The 26,362-nt window shown below is 43.9% G+C and overlaps 1 protein-coding gene across 14 annotated transcripts in view; it reads left to right on the forward strand.

Moving 5' to 3' along the window:
- Positions 1-26,362, forward strand: part of LOC132777847 (myosin-10-like) — a 101,994-nt gene that overhangs the window by 7,460 nt on the left and 68,172 nt on the right. For all 14 annotated transcript variants that reach the window (XM_067469839.1, XM_067469842.1, XM_067469846.1 and 11 more), the window contains exon 2: positions 23,359-23,717. In XM_067469839.1, coding sequence (XP_067325940.1) covers positions 23,361-23,717 — 357 coding nt within the window. In that variant the 5' untranslated portion in view covers positions 23,359-23,360. The remainder of the gene's footprint in view (positions 1-23,358; positions 23,718-26,362) is intronic.

Here is a 26,362-nt window from a genome sequence, read left to right on the forward strand (position 1 = left end):
ATGATTAAGGGTCTGGAGAACAAGCCCTATGAGGAGTGGCTTAAAGAGCTAGGCATGTTTTGCCTGCAAAAGAAAAGACTAAGAGAAGATATGATAGCCATGTATAAATACGTGAGAGGAAGTCATAGGGAGGAGGAAGCGAACTTGTTTTCTGCTTCCCTGGAGACTAGGATGCAGAACAATGGTTTTGAACTACAAGAAAGGAGATTCCATCTGAACATTAGGAAGAACTTCCTGACTATGAGAGCTGTTAAGCAGTGGAACTCTCTGCCCTGGAATGTGGTAGAGGCTCCTTCTTTGGAAGCTTTTAAACAGAGGCTGGTTGGCCATCTGTCGGGGGTACTTTAATTCAATTTTCCTGCGTCTTGGCAGGGGGTTGGACTGGATGGCCCAGGAGGTCTCTTCCAGCTCTATGATTCTAGATATTTTAACTCAGACTATGGGTGAGTCTACATTGCATAATTAAAACAGTTAGACACCACTTTTAACTACCATGGCCCAAAGTTATGACATCATGAGAGTTGTGGTTTTACAAGATCCGTAACCTCTTCTGCTGGAGTGCTGGTGGCTCATCAAACTACAAATCCCAGCATTCCATAGCATTGAGTCCTGGTAGGGGGTTGGACTAGATGGCCCATGAGGTCTCTTCCAACTCTATGATTCTATATCAAACTGCATTAATTCTAGAGTGTAGCTGCACTCTAGTTTGTCTCAATGCAACCGGAATTGAGAGGTGTTCATTCTCATTGCCTTTCTGGGTTTCCTAGATGCAGTGTCTGGGCCAGAGGACTAAAGACATACGTCCTCCATAGTTGGTATTTATAGCAGCGATGGGCATGCATGCGCCATGCAAGCAGGCTGCTCCCAGCCCTCCTGCCTCATTCCTAAACTTGGAACAGGGATTTCTGGCAGAAGGGTCTGGGGACGTTGGGAGTTATATGAGCCGGCCGGCAAAACAATTAGCAGGCATGTCGTCAGCTCCGGAGAAAGGGGCGGGAGCCACGACTCAGAGGGCAGATGCTGAAGTGTTGCACACTCGCCAATATATAAACTTGACACACGCGCAACGCACCCATAGAGTGACACACATTCAAGTCAGGTTTGTTTTTTTCAGTCTGTGACTAGGAGAGTTATAAAGATAGTGGCTGTTGTCCCAGAGAGGCCCGGAGTACTTGGGAGTCCTGGCTCCTTGCCACTTGGCCGGGACACACGCGGCCCTCCATCCTGTTTCCAGATAAATCTGGGAGCCCTTTCTCTTCTTGTCCTGCTTTCGCTTTAATGCCTTGCCTGTGACTTTTCTGCTAAATAACCAAGGGCTCTCCAGTTCAGAAAGAGAGCCTGGACACATCATAATTTGGGTGACTCCTGCCAGATTCAGAGCAGAATTCTGGGCGTTGGGCTGCCAAACAAAATTAGGTTTCAAGGTGTCATTAAAAATTCATTTTGTTTTCATAGCTCATTCTTTAATTTTTTTCTTGGGGAATTCAGAAGTTTGGCTCCTGAGCACACCCCCAATTATCCCATAGACCAGGCATGGGCAAACTTGGGCCCTTCAGGTGTTTTGGACTTCAACTCCCACAATTCCTAACAGCCTATGCCATAGACAAGGGGTTCTCAAACTTTTTAAACAGGTCACAGTCCCTCAAACTGTTGGAGAGCCAGATTATAATTTCAAAAGAGCATGAATGAATTTCTATGCACACTGCACATATCTTATTTGTAGTGCAAAAACACTTTAAAACAATACAATAATTAAAATGAAGAACAATTTTAACAAATATAAACTTATTAGTATTTCGGTGGGGAGTGTGGTCCTGCTTTTGGTTGATGAGATAGGATTGTTGTTGTTGTTGTGTATGTTCAAGTCGTTTCAGACTTAGGTTAACCCTGAGTGAGGGTCGGGTAAATGACCTTGGAGGGCCGTATCCGGCCCTTGGGCCTTAGTTTGAGGACTTCTGCCATAGACTATGTATATATCCGTGAATGAAGCTATCCTTGCTGAATTGTTGTTGTTGTTGTGTATGTTCAAGTCGTTTCAGACTTAGGTTAACCCTGAGTGAGGGTCGGGTAAATGACCTTGGAGGGCCGTATCCGGCCCTTGGGCCTTAGTTTGAGGACTTCTGCCATAGACTATGTATATATCCGTGAATGAAGCTATCCTTGCTGAATTCCAATTCCAGGCAACACTGAGAAAGTTTTCTTCCTTGCCATACTGTTATTTGAAATAGCTTTTAATTGAATGGTACAGAAACCCAGTATGTAATTGCCTTATGGGAATTTTAGACTACTTTTAATTCAATCTTAATTTAATTTTAATTGTCTACAAGGTAGTATCCATGGAACTCCTTTGGGCTAATCAATGAATTTATGTTATATTGTATGTTTAACTAGCTGTATTCGTGGCGCGTTGCCGTGGCCAACCTGCATTCCCTCTTTCTCTCCTCCTTTCTTTCTCTCCTTCCTTCCTTCCCTCTTTCCTTCCTTCCCTCTTTCCTTCCTTCCTTCCTTTTTTTCTTTCATTCTCTCCTTCCTTCCCTCTTTCCTCTAATCCTTCCTTTCTTTCTTTCTTTCTTTCTTTCTTTCTTTCTTTCTTTCTCTCCTTCCTTCCTTCCTTCCTCCCTCCCTCCCTCCCTCCCTCCCTCCCTCCCTCCCTCCCTCCCTCCCTCCCTCCCTCTTCCCTTTCTTCTCTTTTCTTTCCCTTTTTCTTTCTCCCCTTTCTTCCTTCTCTGCCTGTTCTTGGACTGCAACTCCCAGCAGTCCTCCTGATCAATCTATTTATCTACCTACCTCTACCTAATCTATCTGTCTTATCTGTCTGGAGGATTGCAGGGATTGGGATGCTCTCAAAGAAATCCAAGGAGAAGAAAGCTTGCAGCTTAGAAGCAGTGTATTTGGATAATCCTACTCTCCTAAAGGGCCTGGTCTAGGGGATGCTGGGAGTTGTAGTCCAAAAGAGAGACTATGTGCTATTGTGTGTTTTGTTTGCCAGGGGCAGTTGTTTTTACACATGTGCTGTAGCAACTTTTTGCTTATTTATTTATTTATTTATTTATTTAAAAGTTTTCTATACTGATCTTCTCACCTACAAGAGGGACTCAGATCCGGTTCACAACATCTGTTCATATACAAAAATACAAACCACACAATTCATCATAATTACACAATTAAAAACATATTACAATACAACATCATCATCATCACACTTATATAGCCACGTTGTCAATTTGGCTTTCTGTTGTGTTTTTCTGTGTTTTTATCAGTGACGGTCGCTTGTTAACCTGATAGGTGTATTGTGTCCAAATTACATGTCAATTCGTCCAGTGGTTTTTGAGTTATGTTAATCCTACAAACGTACACTACATTTTAATTTATGTAGATGTTTCAGTGGGCTGCCTTGAGTCTGTTAGGAGAAAAGGGGGATAGAAATACCTGCAAGAAAGAAAGAAAGAAAGAAAGAAAGAAAGAAATATTCCAGACTAACACTGCTGTGTCTTTTGAGCTGAATAATGAATTAGGGTGAGGTTTGGAGATGGGGGTCTGCATTGGGATTGGAAGGAAACAAATTAGAGAGTTATTATTACCTACCGTATATACTCGAGTATAAGCCGACCCGAATATAAGCCAAGCCACCCAATTTTACCACAAAAAACCTGGGAAAACATATTGACTCAAGTATAAGCTTAGGGTGAGAAATGCAGTGGCTACTGGTAAATTTCAAAATAAAAATAGATACCAATAAGATTACATTAATTGAGGCATCAGTAGGTTAAATGTTTTTGGATATTTTCATAAAATTGTAATTTAAGATTAGACTGTCCAACTCTGATTAAAGGGAGTAAAATAATAAATGTAATAATAAATAATAGAGTAAAATAATAAATGTAATAATAATAAAAATAGAGTAAAATAATAAATAATGTAAATATTGTAAATATAGTAATAATGTAAATGTAATAACAACAACAGAGTAAAATAATAACTTTGACTCGAGTATAAGCCAAGGAGGACTTTTTCACCCCAAAAAAGAGCTGAAAAACTCAACTTATACTTGAGTATATACAGTAGTTACGTGATATAGTAGGAAATTTCATGGTGAAGTTGTTGGCATAGATGGACAGAGAAAAATGAGTGTCTCAGGATTTATTTATAGTGTCAGAAGTGAATTGAGAATACAGATATAATGTATGAAAAAACACAAAGAAAGTTATAAACTTGGCATTATGCTAAATTTCCTTTGACCAGAAGCTGGCCACTTGGAGTGCTTCTGGTGTCACTGTAAGAAGGTCCTCCATTCTGCATGTGGTAGGGCAGTGGTTCTCAACCTGGGGTCCCCAGATGTTTTTGGCCTTCAACTCCCAGAAATCCTAACAGCTGGTAAATTGGCTGGGATTTCTGGTAGTTGTAGGCCAAAAAACATCTGGGGTTCCCAGGTTGAGAACCACTGTGGTAGGGCATATTGTAGTAAGTGGCCTGTGGTTTGCTCTTCTCCACATTCGCATGTCGTGGACTCCACTTCGTACCCCATTTCTTAAGACTGGCTCTGCACCTCGTGGTGCCAGAGCACAGTCAGTTCAGCACCTTCCAGGTCGTCCACTCTTCTGTGTGTCCAGGAGTGGGGTTTCCCATCCAATCTCAGACACTGATTGAGGTTCTGACTTTTAGCCTGCCACTTTTGGACTCTCACTTGCTGAGCTGTTCCTGCAAGTATCTCTGTAGATCTTAGGAAGCTTCTTCTTGATTTAACATGTTGACATGCTGGCTGATATCTGAATAGAGGATGGGCTGGAGATGTTAATGCCTTGGTCCTTTCATTACTGGCTGCTACTTCCTGGCGGATATCAGGTGGTGCAATACCGGCTAAACAGTATAATTTCTCCAGTGGTGTAGGGCGTAGACATCTCAAGTAGAGTACATGGAATATCATAAAGTGTGCCGACGTGTAGGGTTATGTGAGTGTACCAATTTGTCCTGATGTAATAACTGAAGCATTTATATTATTGCAGAAAGATACAGATTTTTAAAATGTTTTCATGGTGGATACCACCAGCTGTCAAATTAGGGCTGGATGGATAATTTAACCTCAACCTTCCAAAAACCCCAGCCAAAATAATAGCTAAAAGTTGAGCATCCCTTATCAGGAATTTCTGTATCCAAAGTCTAGAAATATCCAGATTAGTGACTAAGATCGTGACACCTTTGCTTTCTGATGGTCCTCTATAAACAAACTTCATTTCATGTATTAAGTAAAGGTAAAGATTTCCCCTTGACATTAAGTCTAGTTGTGTCCGACTCTGGAGGTGGTGCTCATCTCCATTTCTAAGCCGAAGAGCCGGCGTTGTCCATAGACACCTCCAAGGTCATGTGGCCAGCATGACTGCATGGAGCGCTGTGACCTTCCTGCAGAAGCGGTACCTATTGATCCAGTCACATTTGCATAGTTTGTAGAAGATGGGGCTAACAGAGGGAGCTCACCCCGCTCCCTGGTTTTGAGCGACCAACTTTTCGGTCAGCAAGTTCAGCATCTCAGCGGTTTAACTTGCTGCTCCATCAATAAAATAATATATAAAATTGCCGTCAGCATATGTATATAAGAGGTATATGAAACATGTGAAGGCTTGGATTCCATCTCCATGATACCGCATTATGTATGTATATGTATATACAGCTATTTCAAAATCCATAATAGTTCTGATCCAAGGGATTTTGGATATTGGATATTCAATTTAGCAGGGCAATAGGACCTTCTGCTTTTGTTAGACTTCAGAGTCCTTCAATTTTTAGCGAGTAATATGCCGTGAGCATCTAAATGTGGATGATCTGTGAGATGTAGGTAAATGTATATTGGAAAATTGGTATGTGAGACTTGCAGCTATGAATTGAGTGGGTGGTCCTCCTCCTTTTATCAGCTGTCCATTTTCCCCTTCTCACGGGAGGCAGCTGCCAGAGCGCCATGCTACAGAAATGGCAAGGCGGCAGCTCTCGCGACTCGCTCTGTCAGCCTTAAACCCTCAAGGCTAGCGGAGAGCTTGGAAGCATGGCCACCATAGCGTGCCATGAAGATGCAGAATTGTATCTGCTCTCTCATCTCCCTTGCAGTCTCCGTGAGTTAAGCGAAAGGCAAGGAGCACAGGTGGTGGTCCTCCATATTTAAGTGATGAGAAACACCACAGCAAACTGGTCCTCCAGAGGCAGCTTTCTCCAACCTGGGGATCTCCAGATGGGTTGTATTGGGGCACCTTTGATACTATGCGATTACAGCATAATATACCATGTTGATGGTCACATTTCCACCCTCATCTTTCTCTGAAAACCCTATCCTAGTTTACCTCCTTGTTCATGTCCAGCATTTTAAAATTTAATTATTACATTTGGCCCGGCCATAGGTTTTTAAATGCGGTATGCTATTATTGTTATTGTTTATTGCTTATTGTGTATTTTTTTGTTTTTGAGTTTTATTTCTTTTATTTTAATTGTATTGATTATTTGTTATTGCCTTTGTTTATTGATGTGCTGTGGGCTTGGCCTCATGTAAACCGCACCGAGTCCCTTGGGGAGATGGCAGCGGGGTACAAATAAATTATTATTATTATTATTATTATCCTGTCCTATTCTGGGGTTTGCATTTAGACATCTCAGCCAGGTAACGCAGCAAACTAAAAATCCTAGGATCCCATAGGATGCAGCCATGGCAGTTGATGTGGAATCCTAGTGCTATCACGATGTAATTTTTGTGTGTGTGTGTGTCAGAAGTGCCTTTAGAAACTGCAGGTCGCTTCTGGTGTGAGAGACGTTGCCCAGGAGGCACCCTGATGTTTTACCATCCTGTGGGAGGCTTCTCTCATGTCTCCGCATGGGAAGCTGGAGCTGACAGGAGCTCACCCCATCTCATGAATTCGAACCGCCGACCTTCAAGTCAGCAGTTCAGGTGGCACAAGGGTTTAACCCATTACGCTATTAACCCTTTGCACCACCGTGACTCCTGTTTAGTGTGAAAGTACCCCAGATTGGGAAAGCTATCATAGAGGAAGAGGTGATGTGCTGAGAAGCTATGCTAGGCCCTAGACATGGACATGAATGATTTGCCACCATGGCTTGCCTTCTACTTTGACCTTAACTATCCTGTAATGCAAATATCCACTGTGTTATCTTGATTTTCCCTTTTGACAAGAGCATCGACAGCATGGCAGAGGAAACACTACAAGATTAGTGAAGGAGTTTTCTGCATATTCATATTGCTTTCTCTAGAACTTGGGAACATTTATTTTGTGACTCTATTTGCTAGATTCCCACTGATGGATTCCTGTGGGTATAGTCCTCAAAAGTCATGTGCCTAACCTCCATCTTTCGACTTGTTACAAAAGCAAACTATAGAGGAAGAATGAGGAAACATTTACAACTGGTGGCTTCTTCCCCAAAGATGGTTGGTCTTTGTCCTAGGTATGCAGGGGAATAGCAAAGTGCCACAAAATTATAATATTTCAGAAGGTTCATTGGCCAGCTGTGCCATTGTTCCTTATGGAAAAGACATCACTCAGCTCAGCTTGCTGAACTGCCAAACTCTGATCAGTCCTTTGAGCTGACTGCAAAACAAGTAAGACCTGTTCAACTTTTGTCAGACGATGAAAAAGTCTGGGACTGTAGAGATTTCTAGTCCACCCTGGTAATAGAAAACAGGAATCCTTGGCTTTCTGGGAGCAGGGAGGCCTACTGTGCTGATTCAGGGAGCGGCTGGCAGTTGTCTGTTTGAAGTTCATTGGGGTGCATGGTGCAAAGTGGCTTCTGTTGACGTTTCTGTATTTGCATTTACATTTTTGTTGCTGTTGGAACAAGATCTTTTGACAGGTGAACAGCAGCAAAAAAGGATGACTCGTAAGGGAAGTAGGCTTGAGCAGGCGGCCGAGGAACAAGCCGAGCGTGTGAGGTGGGCACCGCCTTCTTGGGGTTTAACCGGCCTCCGAAATCGGGGCGGCAATGCTGCCAGAAATTTTTCAGTCATCCCAAACAAAACAAACTCTGCTGGTTATCATAACCAACAATTATGGGAAGGCTTCGACCCGTGGGATGTCGGTTCCCGCTCTTAACCCCATGACGCCTGTTCCCTTCTCATCTCACTTCTCCGTCTTTCTGATGTGATCCCATCCCGGGACCGAAAATTCAGAAATCCTGGCTCCAAGCCTCTCCCTGTTGGAAAGCTGGGCACCACACCCTTCTTGGTTCCCATCCTCAACCAGCTTTGAAGATGAGATAGTTCGACTGGCACCTCGACAGAGATCTGCGTTTTTCTGCCTCTTTACCCGTGCCGCACCCCAGAGGGAGGCGCATTTGGAACCAATTACCCCCGGGCACGCTGCCACACCTTGTGGCTTCCTTTCCGAATATCCGGGCCAGATCAAACCCACAGCCTAGGATGACCTGAAAGATTTCTCAGTATAATGTGACCGATCCATTGTATCCCCAAAATGTATTATTCTTTCAACCCACAGAGCTGACCATCTAAATTTATTTTTGCACGGCAATGGTTTGAAGCACCCGTGATGTTCAGGTTGCCGTACTTGCCGATGCCAATCAGGCTGTGGGTTTTCAAGGGCATTCTTGTGATTCCATTGCGGGCACTGCCAGTTTCAAACCACCAGCCGAGCGCAAAGGGGCATTGGCAGGGCAGTCTCTGTGGAGCAGGAAAGAGGAAGGATTTGTGTCCCTCTTTAAAAAAATTATATAAAAATGCAAAAACTGAGTTGTATTGTCATCTACTTGCTTTAACTCACTGATTTGTATTTTTTACTAGCTTGGGGACCGAGCAATGCCCGCGTTACTTGAGAAAGACATTGTTTGTTTTGGGAAGTTTGGTAATATCTCTGGATGCAGGGTGAACTACAACTCCCGTGCAAGCGGGTCATTCCCCCCCAAAGCCCTCCAGTATGTTATGTTGGCCCAGGTTATTTGAGAAAGGCACTGTTGGTTTTGAGGTGTTACGTAATATCAGTTTGGTATTTTGTAGCTCTATTTCTTAGAGAAAAAAACAGTCTTTCCTGGGTTTTTTTTATATAAAATAAATTTTCCCATTAGAAAATGAATAAGGATGTGGGTGAACTGCAGTTCCCAAAATCATGGGTCAATCACCCCAAACCCCATCAGTATTCAAAGTTGGCCATGTTGGGTCTGTTTACCAGGTTTGATCCAGATCCAACATCGGCTGTGTTCAGTGCTCTCGGGATAACGGTGAACTACAACTCCCAGATCCAAGGTCATTCATCCCCAAACCAGATCTGTATGTACAGTTGGCCATGTTGGGACCGTGTGCCAAGTTTGGTCCAAATCCGACGTCGGCTGCATTCAGTGCTCTCTGGATAAGGGTGAACTACAACTCCCAGAGCCAAGGACAATTACCCCCGAACCAGATCTGTATGTGCAGTTGGCCATGTTGGGTCTGTGTGCCAGGTTTGGTTCAGATCCAACGTTAGCTGTGTTCAGTGCTTTCTGGATAAGGGTGAACTACAACTTCCAGATCCAAGGCCATTCATCCCCAAACCCTGTCTGTATCCTAAATCATAGTGAATTCTTCCCAAACTCAATTCCTGTTTGATGTGTGCCATAGGAGTGGGTAGGAACAGGTTAAGTGAGAGGCAGTGGGCAGGGTCATGCAAATTTGGAGAGAGAAAGAAGCCCTGGGATGTCCATTCTGGAGAGAAAACCAAACATCTAGGATGAAATGGTCCCCGAATAAAAGCATTCCTTGGGTAGTTGGTGTCTGGGGAGGACTTGGAACTGTTTGTGGAGGCTGGAGGATGTCTGTAAGTGGACACCTGTGCCACATACACACAGATATGTAGTGATAGAAAGATAGATTTTTTTGCAATCCCAGTTAGAACTTTTTTTCTCTTCCATCCTTTGCAAGTTTGCATCCAGAGAGACCAGAAATACATCCTCTGATAACATCTCCATCATTGTAGCGCCTTCTCCTAGGAGTCGAGGTGGTGCAATGAGTTAAACCCTTGTGCCAGCTAAACTGCTGACTTGAAGGTCGGCGGTTAGAATATGTGAGACAGGGTGAGCTCCCATCTGTCAGCCCCACCTCCCATGCCCAGGTGTCCCCTGGGCAACATCTCTATGGATGGCTGATTATCTCACACCAGAAGCAACTTGCAGTTTCTCAAGTTGCTTCTGGTACGATTAAAAAAATGCCCCTGAGAAGGGTGTCCATTAGCTCAGTTACATGTGTGTCCACATGCATGGGTTTCAGCAATCCATGGAGGCATAGTGTGAAATAAATGAATGATTCATCACCTATTTAAGAAGAATCTTGTGATGTTACTAAGCCTGATTCCTCAAGCATCCATGCATGGGAGTAATCGCAGAACTCCAGGTTTTTTTTTAATCTAGCAGGCCTCCTTTCCTTCCCAAGGCATTTCAGGGTCCAGCTTTCTGAAATTTCATAAGTATTCCCAGCAGAGCTGCCGACTGCAAAATTAAGTGGATATTAAAATTAAAATTAAGTCAGGATGTGGAAATCTTACTTTTTGGACCAATAATCCCAGTATCCTTTAGCACAGTAGTTCTCAACCTGAGGCGGTGTCAGAGGGGTCGCCAAAGACCATCAGAAAACACAGAATATTCTGTTGGTCATGGGGGTTCTGTGTAGGAAGTTTGGCCCAATTCTATCATAGGTGGGATTCAAAATGCTCTTTGATTGTAGGTGAATCCCAGCAACTACAACTCCCAAATGTCAAGTCTGTTTTCCCCAAACTCCACCGGTATTCACATTTGGGCATATTGAGTATCTATGCCAAGGTTGGTCCAGATCCATCATTGTTTGAGGTCATAGTAGTGTCTTGATATAGGTGAACTACAACTCCAAAACTCAAGGTCAGCGTCCACTAAACCTTTCCAGTATTTTCTGTTGGTCATGGGAGTTTTGTGTGCCAAGTTTCGTTCAATTCCATCGTTAGTGGAATTCAAAATGCTCTTTGATTGTAAGTGAACTATAAATCCCAGCAACTACAACTCCCAGATGTTAAGATTATTTTCCCCAAACTCCACCACTACTCACATTTGGGCATATTGAGTATTCGTGCCAAGTTTGGTCCAGATCCATCATTGTTTGAGTCCACAGTGCTGTCTTGATGTAGGTGAACTACAACTCCAAAACTCAAGGTCAGCGCCCACCAAACCCTTCTAGTATTTTCTGTTGGTCATGGGAGTTTTGTGTGCCAAGTTTGGTTCAATTCCATCGTTGGTGGAGTTCAAAATGCTCTTTGATTGTAAATGAAATATAAATCCCAGCAACTACAACTCCCAAATAACAAAATCAATCTTCCCCCAACCCCACCAGTATTCAAATTTGGGCATATTTTTGCCAGATTTGGTCCAGTGAATCAAAATACATCCTGCATATCAGATATTTACATTATGATTAATAACAGTAGCAAAATTACAGTTATGAAGTAGCGACGAAAATAATTTTATGATGGATCACAACATCAAGGAGTCACGGCATTAGGAAGGTTGAGGACTAGTAACTAGCTGAAGGAGTCTGGGAGCGGTAGTCCAAAAGTAAGTTTGGCAAGGCATGGAGGATGTACAGTCCTTGTCCAGCTTTGTAAACAACTTCCATCACCCCAATCATTGGTTGTACTAACAAGGCTGATGGGAGTTGTAGTCCAACAACATCTGAAAGGCCACAAGTTTCTTGTCCTTCTATAATCAGCAATCTCATTGGTATAAATGAGTACTGTAAGTATTTCTGTCTTGATGTTGCTGAACAATGCATAATATATGTACTTCTCCTAAGGGGGTGAGAGAAGAGTCGGTTGTTCTTGTAATGCTTTCTTTTAAAAAAATCCTGGCCCTTTGGCACCTCAAGTCCCTTTATTATTCCCTTTTTCTAATTGTCGGCCATTATTATTGCTGCCACATTTTCCCTGGCTAGGTTTTGTTGCCTTTAGAAGTGAAGCAATTGCCTGCCATTCAGCAGGATTGCACCCTCATGTTCTAGAAGAATGCGGCTGTTTGTGTTCTGAATATGCGCCGTTTTCTGGAGGCGCAAAAGCATTGCCGAGAGGACGCCAACCTGGCACGTTTCGGTATTATGCAGCTTGAGCAGGAAGTGCTATAAAGTCCTGAATTTCCTTCTGGTTAACCCACTAACACCTCAGTGACCTGCTTTTTTCTTTGGGTTGAACTTGGAGCCAATTGGGGATTTTTGGGGAAAGGAACACCGTTCGAGGGATCCTTGCTTGGCCAAAGCTCCAAGGGGCCCGCGGCCATTGTTTGCCACCTCCCGAACAGCCTCGCCCTGGGATTGCTCAGCAAATTAATTAGCCAAGGAGGGCGCAGCTGGCGAGTTAGTACCACTTGGCCGGGCATGGTTTGGCAGGACTCGGAGTGTCTTGGCGTTGGTCTAGCCTCCGACTCACTCAGTTGGGCATTGTCCAATCCTTGCAGGTGGGGAAAGGAGTGGGGACCACTGGGAGACAGCGTGGAATGCGTTGGACGGAAAATTATTTTAAAAATAAAATTTGGTCATGGTAGAAGAAAACGAAAGCCAAGACTCGTGTGCTCTTGAAGTAAGGACTAGAGGTGCATCTACACTATAGAATTAATGCAGATTGGCTCAAACCCTGGGACGGGGGGCTGTGAGGGGGTGTCAGAGGGGTCGCCAAAGACCATAAGAAAACACAGTATTTTCTGTTGGCCATGGGAGTTCTGTGTGGGAAGTTTGGCCCAATTCTATCGTTGGTGGGGTTCAGAATGCTCTTTGGTGAACTATAAATCCCAGCAACTACAACTCCCAGATGTCAAGGTCTATTTTCCCCAAACTCCGCCAGTGTTCACATTTGGGCATATTGAGTATTTATGCCAAGTTTAGTCCAGTTCCATCATTGTTTGAATCCACAGTGCTCTCTGGATGTAGATAGACTACAACTCCAAAACTCAAGGTCAAAACCCTTCCAGTATTTTCTGTTGATCTTGGGATTTCTATGTGCCAAGTTTGGTTCAATTCCATCATTGGTAGGGTTCAGAATATTCTTTGATTGTAGGTAAACTATAAATCCCAGCAACAACTCCCAAATGTCAAGGTCTATTTTCTCCAAACTACACCAGTGTTCACATTTGGGCATATTGAGTATTCATGCCAAGTTTGGTCCAGTTTCATCATTGTTTGAATCCACAGTGCTCTCTGGACATAGGTGAACTACAATTCCCAAACTCAAGGTCAATGCCCACCAAACCTTTCTAGTGTTTTCTGTTGGTCATGGGAGTTCTGGGTGTCAAGTTGGTTCAATTCCATCATTGGTGGAGTTCAGAATGCTCTTTGATTGTAGGTGAACTATAAATCCCAGCAACTACATCTCCCAAATGACAAAATCAACCCTCCCCAGCCTCACCAGTATTCAAATTTAGGTGTTTTGGGTATTTGTGCCAAATTTGGTCCAGTGAATGGAAATACATCTTGCATTCAGATATTTACATTACAATTCATAACAGTAGCAAAATGACAGTTACAAAGTAGCAATGAAAATAATTTTATGTTTTGGGGTCACCACAACCTGAGAAATTGTATTAAGGAGTCACGGCATTAGGAAGGTTGAAAACCACTGCTATAGAATCACAGGTGTTGAGGTTTTATTTATATGTTCAGTAATGGTTCCTCATCGGACTACAAATCCCAGGATTCCATAGCATTGAGCCATGGCAGTTCAAGTGGTGTCAAATTGCATTCATTCTACAGCAGTGGTTCTCAACCTGTAGGTCCCCAGGTATTTTGGCCTACAACTCCCAGAAATCCCAGCTAGTTTACCAACTGTTAGGCTTTCTGGGAGTTGAAGGCCAAAACATCTAGGGACCCACAAGTTGAGAACCACTGTTCTACAGTATAGATGCACCCTAGGACCTGCTGGTTTACACAAATGGGAGTTTTTTGGGTGCTGAATTGGGCCAAATGCTTTTGTGGGTGGTTGTTTTTTCTCTAAATGGTAGGTGCGGTACCGCAGCCTTGCATTTTGTGACGATAATCTTTGCACACCCCAATGATAAACAAACCTATGGAGGTGTTACTGTTTTGTGGCTCTAAGTATTACTGGGATCATTAAAAAGAATGTAATGGAGCCACGTCTAGAGTCTAGACCAAACTTGAGCAAGCTTTGGCCCTCAAGGTGTTTTGGACTCCAACTCCCACCATTCCTAACAGCCTCAGGACCTTTCCTTTTCCCCCTCAGCCGCTTAAGCGGCTGAGGGGGAAAAGGAAGGGGCCTGAGGCTGTTAGGAATGGTGGGAGTTGGAGTCCAAAACACCTGAAGTGCCCAAGCCTGCTATATAGTTTTAAAGCCTATGCATTATATATAGTAAAACAGAATTAAATATTAAAGTTATTAAATGTAGTAAAAATTGAGGGATTCTGAGAACTGCAGTCCAAACAGTAAACTTTCCAAGCTGCAGCTACGGCATGCTGTGTGTGTGGCTCTGTATATATGGTCAGTTTAACAGTTTAACAGATGAGTAATCACCTATAGCTTTAAATTCTTAGTATTTTAATTATTTTATACCACTCTTCTCCTGACAAAGGGACCCAACGCAGCTAACACTGAACATGACACAATATAATACAAACTAACAGCAAGTAAATGTATGTAAACATTTTATCTTTGTGTCCTGAAGTGTAAAAATTTAAAATACTATTAAAAACAGGTAAAATTACAGTTAAAAACAAGATATCCCCCCATACCCAGCATACCCAGTAGCTTGCCCCTACTGGCACAATAGGAAAGGTAGTTGTTTTCGATTAATCCAAAGTAAACAAGCACGATTAGTAAAGGTAAAGGTTTCCCCTTGACATTAAGTGTAATCGTGTCCGACTCTGGGGGTTGGTGCTCATCTCAATTTCTAAGCCGAAGAGCCGGCATTGTCCGTAGACACCTCCAAGGTTATGTGGCCGTTATGACTGCATGGAGCATGTTGCCTTCCCGCTGGAGCAGTACCTATTGATCTACTCACATTTGTATGTTTTCGAACTTCTAGGTTGGCAGAAGCTGGGGCTAACATCGGGAGCTCACCCCGCTCCTCAGATTCGAACCGGCGACCTTTTGGTCAGCAAGTTCAGCAGCTCAGCGGTTTAACCTGCTGCACCACCAGGGGTTCCAGATATGATAATAGTACCCAATTGTAAGAGCTAGGCATGGGTGATAATGAGATAAGGATTTTGGGGTTTGCAACTTATGGCGATCCTAAAATGTGTTCAAAGCCTCTGCCTTCCTCCAAGAGGGTATGGCATTCCTAAGGTTGCCCAATGGGTTTAATGGCTGAGTAGGGATTTGAACCCTGGTCTCCAGAGTGGTAGTCCAAAGCTCACACCATAACAATCATCCTGGATCTCAATTTAAACTTACTGGCAGTGGAACTGAGTATAAACCAGATCATGCGGGATCTCTGTCGGGGGATACTTTGAATGTGATTTTCCTGCTTCTTGGCAGGGGGTTGGACTGGGTGGCCCATGAGGTCTCTTCCAACCCTCTAATTCTATGATATGGACCCTGTGCCCTCAAGAGCCAGGATAGAAGCTCTTCAGTTCTCTGGGAAAGGTGTGTCAGCTTGGGCAGGTGGTTGCCAGGCAAAGGTACATTCAGTGGGTTGCACCTGCCTTGGTTGGCAGCCAAAGGGCGTCACCAACCACCCTTTGGTCTTTGCGGGAAGAACTGGAGCCATTTGCTTCCTCCGCTTTATTAGAACCATATGTATCTCCCCTTCCCCCTCTTTGCTGCTTTTTTATCTTGAAACTGTCTAGATTAGAAAACGTACCCATAAAAGCACACCTTGCATACCTTTTCAGGTGGGCAGACAACTCATTCCCCTCCCTGATGTATTTTTGATCCCTCGTTATCCGAGTAGGATTGTCTTCCAAGATCGGTATACTGGCGGTGGGTACGTAGGTGACTGTGGAGCCCTGTTGTTGACCTGCATGTTCTCCCGCAGTGAGGGCATCGGTTTCCAGGTGGAAGGGGGTCCCGGTTGGGGTTGACTTGATGTGTCTTCCTCTTGGCACCTTTCTCTTTTTTGCCCTCCTTTTGTGCCTCTTCAAATTCTACAGCACTGCTGGTCACAGCTGACCTCCAGCTGGAGCGCTCAAGGGCCAGGGCTTTCCAGTTCTCGATGTCTATGCCAGAGTTTTTAAGGTTGGCTGTGAGCCCATCTTTAAATGTCTTTTCTTGCCCATCAACATTTTGTTTTCCGTTCTTGAGTTTGGAGTAGAGCAACTGCTTTGGGATATGGTGGTCAGGCATCCAGACAATGTGGCTGGTCCAGCAAAGTTGATGGCAGAGGACCATCGCTTCAATGCTGGTAGTCTTTGCTTCTTCCAGCACATTGACATTTGTCTGCTTGTCTTCCCAAGAGATTTGCAGGATTTTTCAGAGGCAACACTGATGGAATCATTCCAGGAGTTGCATGTGACGTCTGTAGATAGTCCACGTCTCGCAGCTGTATTGCAGGGTTGGGAGGACAATAGGTTTACAAACAAGCACCTTGGTATCCCTACAGCTACAAACACTCTGTGCTTCATTCAGAAAAATGCTGCACTCGCAGAGCTCAGGCTTAAAATAAAATACTGTGTGTACCTCTGTCTTTAAGTTGCCATTGACTTACAATCCCTCCATGAATTTCCTGAGGGTTGGGTTTCTGTGAGTTTTCTGGGATGTATGGCCATATTCCAGAAGTATTCTCTCCTGATGTTTCACCTACATCTATGGAGAGAATGCTTCTGGAATAAGTATACAGTTCAGAAAACTCACAGCAAACCAGTGATTCTGGCCATGAAGTATCCTCAGAGTTGGTTCCTTCCCCTGAAATGTAGTCTATGTCACCTTGTAGTCATTTCACAAATTTAAAAGCCCAGTTTGTCAATTTATTAAAACTTGGCAGCACAAAAGTGCTTTGACCTCACAACAAAGGAGGTCTGTTTACTTTAGGGAGGAGTTCCAAAGTCTGTCTCTGTTGTTCCCACTTAACAAAGGTTGGAAGGTGGTGGGATGGAGGGAAGGACCCCTCCAGACTATCTTGGAGATCTAATGGGCTCACAAAAGGAGATAATCTGGGCCCAAGCCATGTTGGGCTTTATTACATTTCTGCTTTGTTTTGGTTCACTGACTAGAACTCAGAAGATGTGCATTGGCTACAGAAGGCCCTCTTCTTATAAAGTGACTAGCCATCCCCTGCCATGCATTGCTGTGGCCCAGTCTGTGTATATGTATTTTGTTTGTATATGTGTATATATATATTTGTGTAAATCTGTATATGTGTGTTTGCATATATATGTGTGTGTGTGTGGTTTTGCGCATGCATTGTAACGTAATTTTTGTTTTTTGGTTTTTGAAGTCTCTTCCATTGTGTCCAAATTTGATGTCAATTTGTCCAGTCGTTTTTGAGTTATGTCAATCCCACAAACGAACATTACATTGTTATTTATATAGATGCCAGTGAGGGCTACAGGTAGCCCTTTGCAGAAGTCTGGGAGATGCTGTTGGAATTTCCCACAAATGTAGGAAATTTAAATGACTTTTTCCAGAACCAGTGCTTAGTGTGAATGTCAGTGGAGTAGTGGTTCTTATTACTGGTGTAGGACTGCCAAGCAAAGCTCTGTGAGGATGCTAGGCCTAGATAAGGCAGCATGCAAAGGGATTTCGTCTTTTGCAAAGCTCTGACTGGGTGGAGCTTTATTTCCCAAATGTCCTTGTTCAAACGGTTGCACTCATTGCGTCTAGAATTAAATTGGGTGGAGCTTAATTGAATTTGTGTTGGGAACCATTAGGAATAAGTCTTGAAATTTGGAGAAAAAATTGCTTTACTGGCAATTTGTTGATTAGGAGATTATGGGTGTTTGTGTCTAATGGACGACAAGAAAGGCGATTCCATCTGAACATTAGGAAGAACTTCCCAACTGAGAGCTGTTCAGCAGTGGAACTCTCCGCCCCAGAGTGTGAAGAAGCCTCCTTCTTTGGAAACTTTTAAACAGAGGCTGGATGGCCATCTGTTGGGGGTGCTTTGAATGCAGTTTTCCTGCTTCTTGGCAGGGGGTTGGACTGGATGGCCCATGAGATCTCTTCCAACTCTATGATTCTCTGGAGCGACTTTTACAACTAAGGCTAAATGCAATGAAATCCTGGGAGCTAAAGGCTTTGTAACACTAAAGCTCTCGCAGTTCCATAGCCATTGAGCCATGGCAGTTAAAGTGGTGTTAAACTGCAGTATAGAGGTACCCTAATTTTGATAACCTGGATGTTTTGATAGGGCAGGGGCCATTATACGGAGGAGAGAATGGCTTTGAGCCTAGGCAGAGTGCTTTCTCATTGCTGCAGAGGAAGTTTAGCGAGTTCCCACACATCTGGGGTCTTGGTGTACCTTGCAAGTCTGAATTGCTTGACATCATGCCTCCTTTGGGACTCCAGCCATTCTTTTTTTAGAAACTGAGTAAGGGATCGGAGAGAAAGCTGCAAAGGCCAAAGATGATCAAGGAAGAAGAAGAAAAAGAATCACGCGGAGTGTGCGAAGGGCATAAAGTATTATTTGAAAATCACAGCGACGGTCGAGCGGTCCTCTTTCTCTGCAGTTGTGTTCATGGAAAGAGGAAGACAAGCCTCTTATCCTAGGGGAGACCCCCACGGATGTCTGGAACAAGGGCGCGAGTGTCTGGGTCCAGCAGCCGAAACAGGCGAAGCGGCCGCTTACGCCAGCCAACCCAGCAGGGGTCCAGAGGGGGCGAATGGAAGCGAGATGGAGAATTGGAAAATCTCGCTCATCAGCCAGACGGCTGGCTGGGGGCACTGGGCCTGGATGAGCGGAGAAAAGCCTGGGTTTTCTCGGAGGAGAAATTACCCTACTGGGGTCTTTTAAAAGAGGGATATTGGGGCAGAGAGAAGTGAGCACAACAAATTCTTGGGGGGGGGGGTGATCCCTGACATATCTATGACACGGATGGATTTTCCAGCCGTGCTTGGATCTGTTTTCCCCGCCTTGGCTCTTCCTATCTTTTCCCAAACGTCCTTGTTCAAACGGTTGCACTCATTGTGTCGAGAATTAAGTTTCTGTGATTTCCCCCCTTTTTCTATTTTTAATTCATACTTATAACAGAAAAGGAACAAAAACTAAAAAAAAAAAATACTTATATGTACATACATACATAAAAAGTAACGGTTTCCCCTTGACGTTAAGTCTAGTTGTGTCCGACCATGGGGAAATGCATATGGAATGAGAGAAGTGTGTATTTATATGTAGGAGATTGACAAAGGGGGGAAGTATACATGTATTTTCTGAGCAGATGTTGCAAGTAAGGGCATCACCTTTAGTATGTTAGCTTTCAGAGATAGCAGTGGGATAATAACTAATAGTGGCGTTATAAATACAATAGTAAAGGTAAAGGTTTCCCCTGACATTAAGCCTAATCGAATCCGATTCTCAGAGGTGGTGCTCATTTCCATTTCTAAGCTGAAGAGCCGGCGTTGTATCTAGACGCCTCCAAGGTCGTGTGGCCGGCATGACTGCATTGGGCGCCGTTTACCTTCCCACCGAGGCAGCACCTATTTGCATGTTTTTGAACTGGGGTTGACAGAAGCTGGGGCTGACAGCCGGAGCTCACCCCGCTTCCCCGGATTTGAACCGCCGACCTTTCGGTCAACAAGTTCAGCAGCTCAGTGGTTTGGCCTGCTGCACCACTGGAGGCTCCATGTACATGCTTACTGTTAGTAAGAGAAAATGTGTACATACATAGTAAAGGTAAAGGTTTTCCCCTGACATTAAGTCCAGTCGTGTCCGACTCTGGGGTGTGGTGCTCATCTCCATTTCTAAGCCAAAGAGCCGGCATTGTCCATAGACACCTCCAAGGTCATGTGGCCGGCATGACTGCATGGAGCACCGTTACCTTCCCGCCGGAGCGGTACCTATTGATCTACTCACATTTGCATGTTTTCGAACTGCTAGGTTGGCAGAAGCTGGGGCTGACAGCAGAAGCTGACGCCGCTCCCCGGATTCGAACCTGTGACCTTTCGGTCAACAAGCTCAGCAGCTCAGCGTTTTAACCCACTGCACTACCAGGGGCTCCTGTGTACATACATATATACACATAAATAAATATACATTTTCTCTTGCTAACAGTCCCCATGGGGAGAAAAGCGGAGTATAAATAAGTAATAATAATAACAACATACATCTCTACTCTAATTATATGTGACTCAAGTACAAACATAATACATATATTATTTTTAAAATAATATATTTATTTTCCCTTTTGTTGGTTTCTCTGCAGTTTATTCTTTTTCCTTCCACCTTATATCTAGCAGTTTATGTACTTTTGTTTGTTTTTATATGGATAGATGAATACCTCAGCAGTCTATAGCTCCAATATAATGAGGATTTTTTTCAAATGCTAGTAACCGATGATGTTATTACAATTGGAGATACAGTTGTAATAACCTCATATTAAATTGTTTTATGTCTGTATGACAGAGAAATCGCACGCCATGACAGCTTTTGAAAAGCCCTGGGTTTTAAAACGAGTAAATATTTTGCTTTGCCTTTCCTTCCTGCGTTTTGTTGATTCATCTGCCGCTAGTTATGATTTATTACATGTGGTCAAATACCAGCCCATCATTCCCTCCCACACCAGCTTAGTTTATTGGACTGCTTTATCCTTTAATATCATATAAGCTTGGATCGGTGGGCATTTTCCTGGGTCCTTGCCAGTGTCATGCACAAATTGAAATGGCTGCCTATGATCTGTGTCGCTTCTCCTTCCAATCTCGTGATGGAGAGAGGCGAATGCAGAGGGGGAAACCCTCTTGTAGTGGTTTATTTTGTTATCCCAACCTGGACCAAAAACTGAAAACATAGGAAGGGAAAATGGAAATAATCTCTGAATTATGAAAAAATGCCACCTTTTCTGCTAGTATACTTTACATGAGAGTGGGTTCTTTGGATTTGTGGAATCTCAGTTGTTTAGAGAGGAATTTATTAGTTATGTGATTGGTATGCTACCTTTCTCCTGGGGTGTATTTACACTGGAAATAATGCAGTTTGAAACCCTTTTAACTAACCAATACTAGGGAATCCTGAGTGTTACAGCACTCTTTGGCAGGGAAGTCTATAAGACAGTGGTTCTTGAACCTTCCTAATTCTGTGACCCCTTAATACACTTCCTCATGTTGTGCTGACCTTCAACCATAAAATTATTTTGTTGCTACTTCATAACTATAATTTTGCTACTGTTATGAATTGTCATGTAAATATATGATATGCAGGATGTATTTTCATCCACTGGACCAAAATTGGCACAAATACCCAAAACACCTAAATTTGAATACCGGTGGGGCTGGGGAGGGTTGATTTTGTCATTTGGGAGTTGTAGTTCCTGGGATTTATAGTTCACCTACAATCAGAGTGCATTCTGAACTCCACCAATAATGGAATTGAACCAGACTTGGCACACGGAACTCCCATGAGCAACAGAAAATACTGGAAGCGTTTGGTGGTAATTGACCTTGAATTTGGGAGTTGTAGTTCACCTACATCCAGAGAGCACTGTGGACTCAAATAATGGTGAATCTGGATCAAATTTGGCATGAATACTTAATATGCCCAAATGCGAATACTGATGGATTTTGGGCAAAATATACCTTGACATTTGGGAGTTGCAGTTGCTGAGTTTTTTAGTTCACCTACAATCAAAGAGCTCTTTGAACCCCACCAACAATAGAATTGGGCCAAACTTTCCACACAGAACCCCCAAGACCAACAGAAAATACTGTGTTTTCTGATGGTCTTTGGCGATCCCTCTGACACCCCCCTCGCAACACCCCACCCCAGGAGTCCCAACCCCCAGGTTGAGAAACGCTGGTATAAGATATTATAAAACTACAACTCCCGTGATTCCATATTATTTAGCCATGGCAGTTATAGTAGTGTCGAACTGCATTAATTTTACAGCGTAAATGCACTCCTCGAGCAGGATCCAAGGTGGCTTCCAAGCTCAGTAAATTACAGTTTAAAATGTTTACAGTAAACTGTAATCCATTGCTAAGAGAAGGCATGGGCATACTTGAGCCCTCCAAATGTTTTGGACTTCAACTCCCACAATTCCTAACAGCCTCAAGTCCCTTCCTTTTCCCCCTCAGCCTCTTAAGGGGGAAAGGAAAGGGCCTGAGGCTGTTAGGAATTGTGGGAGTCCAAAACATTTGGAGGGCCGAGGTTTGCCCATGCCTGGCTTAGAGTGCGGTATAAAAAAATTCCGAATCTGGGTTTTCTCTGAATGCTAGACCTGGATAATGCTTACAGTCTTTCCATACACAAAAATATTGGTTTATTTCAAGCTTTCTTAATTTCAGAAGTATTGTTTATGCGAAGAGGAGTCACTTTATTACTGCTTCTGTTGTTAAAGTCTTGGGAGTGAGAAATCCTCCTTGAGTCACTCTAAATCACTCCAGATCTACCAATAGATCCAGGTCTACTCTTTCCATCCCGAGCCATATATCCCCTATCTAGATTTTCCTCCTCATCCCATCAAAACCACCGTCCCCTATCTGGGGATTATAATCTTGGCACCAGACAGCCTTTGCTTCCACAGCAGAGAGTGCTTTCGCTCAGTTTTATTTCCCAATGATTGTTCTGTAAACACGAGTTTCTCTTTCTATTGGCACTACGATGTTTGCGCAAGACTCTTCTGAGTCTAAAGGTTTGGGTTCAGTTTTGTGTTTTGATAGTCAACTGAATGCTACAAATATTTCCACTCCCCATCCACTTCTGAAAAAAATGTGATTTGTTTTTTGGACGGGAGGGGAAGAGAAAGGGGAAAGGGTCAGTCAAGTTTTGTGTCCCCAATTTTTCCAGACATGCTATGCCACATTTTGAACCGAGGGAAAAGAAGGGGGAGAAAACACAGGGACTGTTTTTGTAACAGTCTAATGCAGAATGCGTTTTGTCTGGAGCTTTTCCAGTCCTGTAGAGTTTGGGAATGTTGCCTGTTTTGAATGCTTTTGGCAGAATTTTAGTCCAAAAAAACATTCTCAAACTCTGGTTATGTGTTCTTGTTGCTGATATTGATATCCTGTCCTTTTCCCAGTCAGGGACGCAAAGTGGCTAACAAGGTTAGAGCCTGTTAACAAGGTTAACAAAGGTTGGTCCAGCTACAGCAGCTAAGGGCAAACTTCAACCTTCCTCCAAGTGTTTTGGACTACAACTCCCACAATTCCTAACAACCTCAGGCCTTTTTTGATATCAAGGAATGTGGTTGTGTGAAATTTCACAGTGTAGGACAGTAGTAGAACTCAAACCCAAGAGTGATACCCTGTCTGAACTTTTCTTTACCTTCCATTCCTTCCCCAGCCATGGCCGTCCGGGCCCCTACACAGCGAGGCGATGCCAGCGCCGAGAGATACCTGTTTGTGGATCGGAACCAGGTGGGCAACCCAGCCTCGCAAGCCGACTGGACGGCCAAGCGACTCGTATGGGTCCCTTCGGAGCGTCATGGCTTCGAGGCGGCCGGGCTGCGCGAAGAGCGGGGCGACGAGGTGATGGTGGAGCTGGCTGAGAACGGGCGTCAGGTGCTGGTCGCCAAGGACGACATCCAGAAAATGAATCCCCCCAAGTTCACCAAGGTGGAGGACATGGCAGAGCTGACCTGCCTCAACGAAGCCTCGGTGCTGCACAACCTCAAGGATCGCTACTACTCGGGCCTCATCTACGTGAGTTGGCAGCAGGCCTGGGGAATTTTGGGGTGCATTCTCCATGCTGTGCCTTTTCTCATCAAGTCTATTCTTCTAAAACACCCGGTTCCACAAGTATCCCTATCATTGAACTTGCCTGTGTTTTGATTTTTTTTAAAAAACTAAAGTTCCCAGGATCTTTCTACTAGCATTGGACTGTAAGCCAAAAATGTAAATGACAGGCCTTGAGAAATGCACAGAGGAGCCCTGTTTGGAACTCAGTGCCACAATTCCTTTCCAGTGACTATGTCGTTGGAGTGATGTACATTGCAGGCTTTATTTAATATCCTGTCTTTCTCCCAATGCAGGATCTGTATGAATCCATAAAAATCCAGATTAAAAACCACCGTTTTGTACCATAAAAACAACAATGTAAAACCTTAAATGAGCAGTTGTACTAAAACCAAGCTCAGAATTAAAACAGTTTACAAACATCATGTGAAATATGGGGGAAGGTTCAACAACCCAACAATTAGGAGACTTTTCCACCAGTTATCAGCCAAAAGTCTGTCTAAATGAAAAGGTTGGTGGAAGATGACCAGAGAGAGGATAAACTTGGCATCCCGTGGAAGGCAATTACATAGCTTGGGAGCCATTACTGTGAAGTCACCAACTGTCTCTGCAGATATGGAAGCGTGACTGAGATAAAACCTTCCTCTGAAAATCTTAAAATTCAGGCAGGCTCGTGTAAGAAGATACATTATTTTAGATAGTTTGGATCCAAGATGGGCCTCAATATCTGGAAGGTCAGAGGTAGCCTCACTACCTTTCCAAAAGAACCCAAGAGGTTTTATCTCCCACTATCTAACTTGTGTAATTCCCTAGTTATGAACAAGATAAGTTCTGTAGGTTTATTCTTAAGTTACATTTGTATATAAGTCAAAACAGGTACTTTTAAAAGTGTAATTCCAGCCAAAAGTATGTATTTTTTAGTTTTGGATAACATAGGGAAGGGTTAACACCCCTGCGGTGTTTGTTTTGCTGTCTGCGCCCCTGTTCAGAAAATTTCACCTCACTTTCTGTCTCTGTGATAATTGGATTTTGAAAGAAATATTGTGGAATTTGAAAGGATTGTTGTGGAAGCAAGGACTGGTGAGAAAGCTTCAATGGAGACAACTTTTCCCCATGATAATAACTTTTCCAGGAGTGAATTTCCCTTCCTAGGGGTGGATCTTTCTCACTTCCTGTTGCCTCCCTGTTCTCAACTATGAATTGTTCATAAGTCAGATGTTTGTAACTCAGGGACTTCCTGCATAAGTAGAAATTTTAGTCAAAAACTCAACCCAAAAAACCTTGAGATCAGCTTATCCACAGGTCAATGTGAGTACTGTACCTTAACTTACATATGCGCGTGTGTGTGTCTACACACACACACACACACAAAAGGGAACCTTTTCTGGGTACAGTGGCAAAAAGCAAAAGCATACTCAATGCTGGGAGAATCTTTAAAAAGCCCCGACTCTCTCTGCTCTCCCTGCCGTGGCACCACTTCTGCCCTTTCAAACACCTGGCTGGGAAAATAGTGATGGCCAGGAATGGCTGGTCCCCCAGGGCAGCATTCCTCTCTCTGTGGAATGACCATTGACTTATCCGCGAGTCATATAATTTTGGCTCCAAAACCTGCCCTTAATTTATACATGAATATCTATGTGGTACTTTCTCTCACCAATTAAAAAAAATACTTCCTTGCTGCGAAGTCTTAATATTCTACCTCATATCCTTATTTCCAGCACTGAGCTAGCAAGTTCACACCTCAAACTTCTACTGAAAACAACTACTAACTACGCTTCCCTAGAAGTGCAAAAAAGTGCCATTTTTAGGACTTGCTATTTGTGGAAGTCTGAGTGGAAAAGGGATAATGTCCAGATTTTAGAGTCTAAAATTGAGAGTGCCGGTAGGCACGTGAAGGGAGGCACCTTGGAGGGCTTCTGAGGTTCTTTGGGGGGGGGGGGAGTAGCTCCCCCATTTGCTGACGCAGGCAAAACTGAAGCCATTGTGCCCCCTGCCGGGAAATGTCTCCTGGAGTCACTGAGCCGGTCCCGTGGGGCTCGTTTCCCTCTTTGAGCACGGTGCAGTGTTTAGATGCTGAGCTGTTCAGCCTTAGCAGGGCACTGATGCCAAGGAGACTGAAGAGCTGGTTTTGGAGTGTTTGTGTGTGTGTGTGGAGGGGGGGAACGACAACTCGCAAAGTTGTGCTTTTGTTCTGAGCTTGTGGAGTGTGTGTGCAATGACGCCAGGAACGGGGAGCGGTGTCTTCTCCACTCTGGTGATGCACAGCCAGCAACAAAGGGAAGGCATTGGGGGAAAGGCATCTTTTTCTCCTTCTGTCCTGCTGGCACCGTGGAGCTTCGGTTTCTTTGGCACCCGAGTGGGCACAAAAGGCTGCCCCGAGAGGCACGGGGCCAAGGCATTCTCTCAGCCGCACGTCATTGCTGACTTGCGGACGGCCCAGCGCCCTTCCTCCCCCAATCTCCACCCGTGCGGCTGGGTATCGAGGCGGGGAACGGCCTAGACCTGTTTAGCTAGAACAGGAGCATGGAGACGGCGAGGGTGTGAAACCCGTTCTCCTCGGGGCACAGTCGTAGGCACACTGTTTAAACCTTAGCAATGAAAGGCTCGGCCAT

This window comes from Anolis sagrei, chromosome 6 (genome assembly GCF_037176765.1).
Source record: "Anolis sagrei isolate rAnoSag1 chromosome 6, rAnoSag1.mat, whole genome shotgun sequence".
Classification (NCBI taxonomy): Eukaryota; Metazoa; Chordata; class Lepidosauria; order Squamata; family Dactyloidae; genus Anolis; species Anolis sagrei.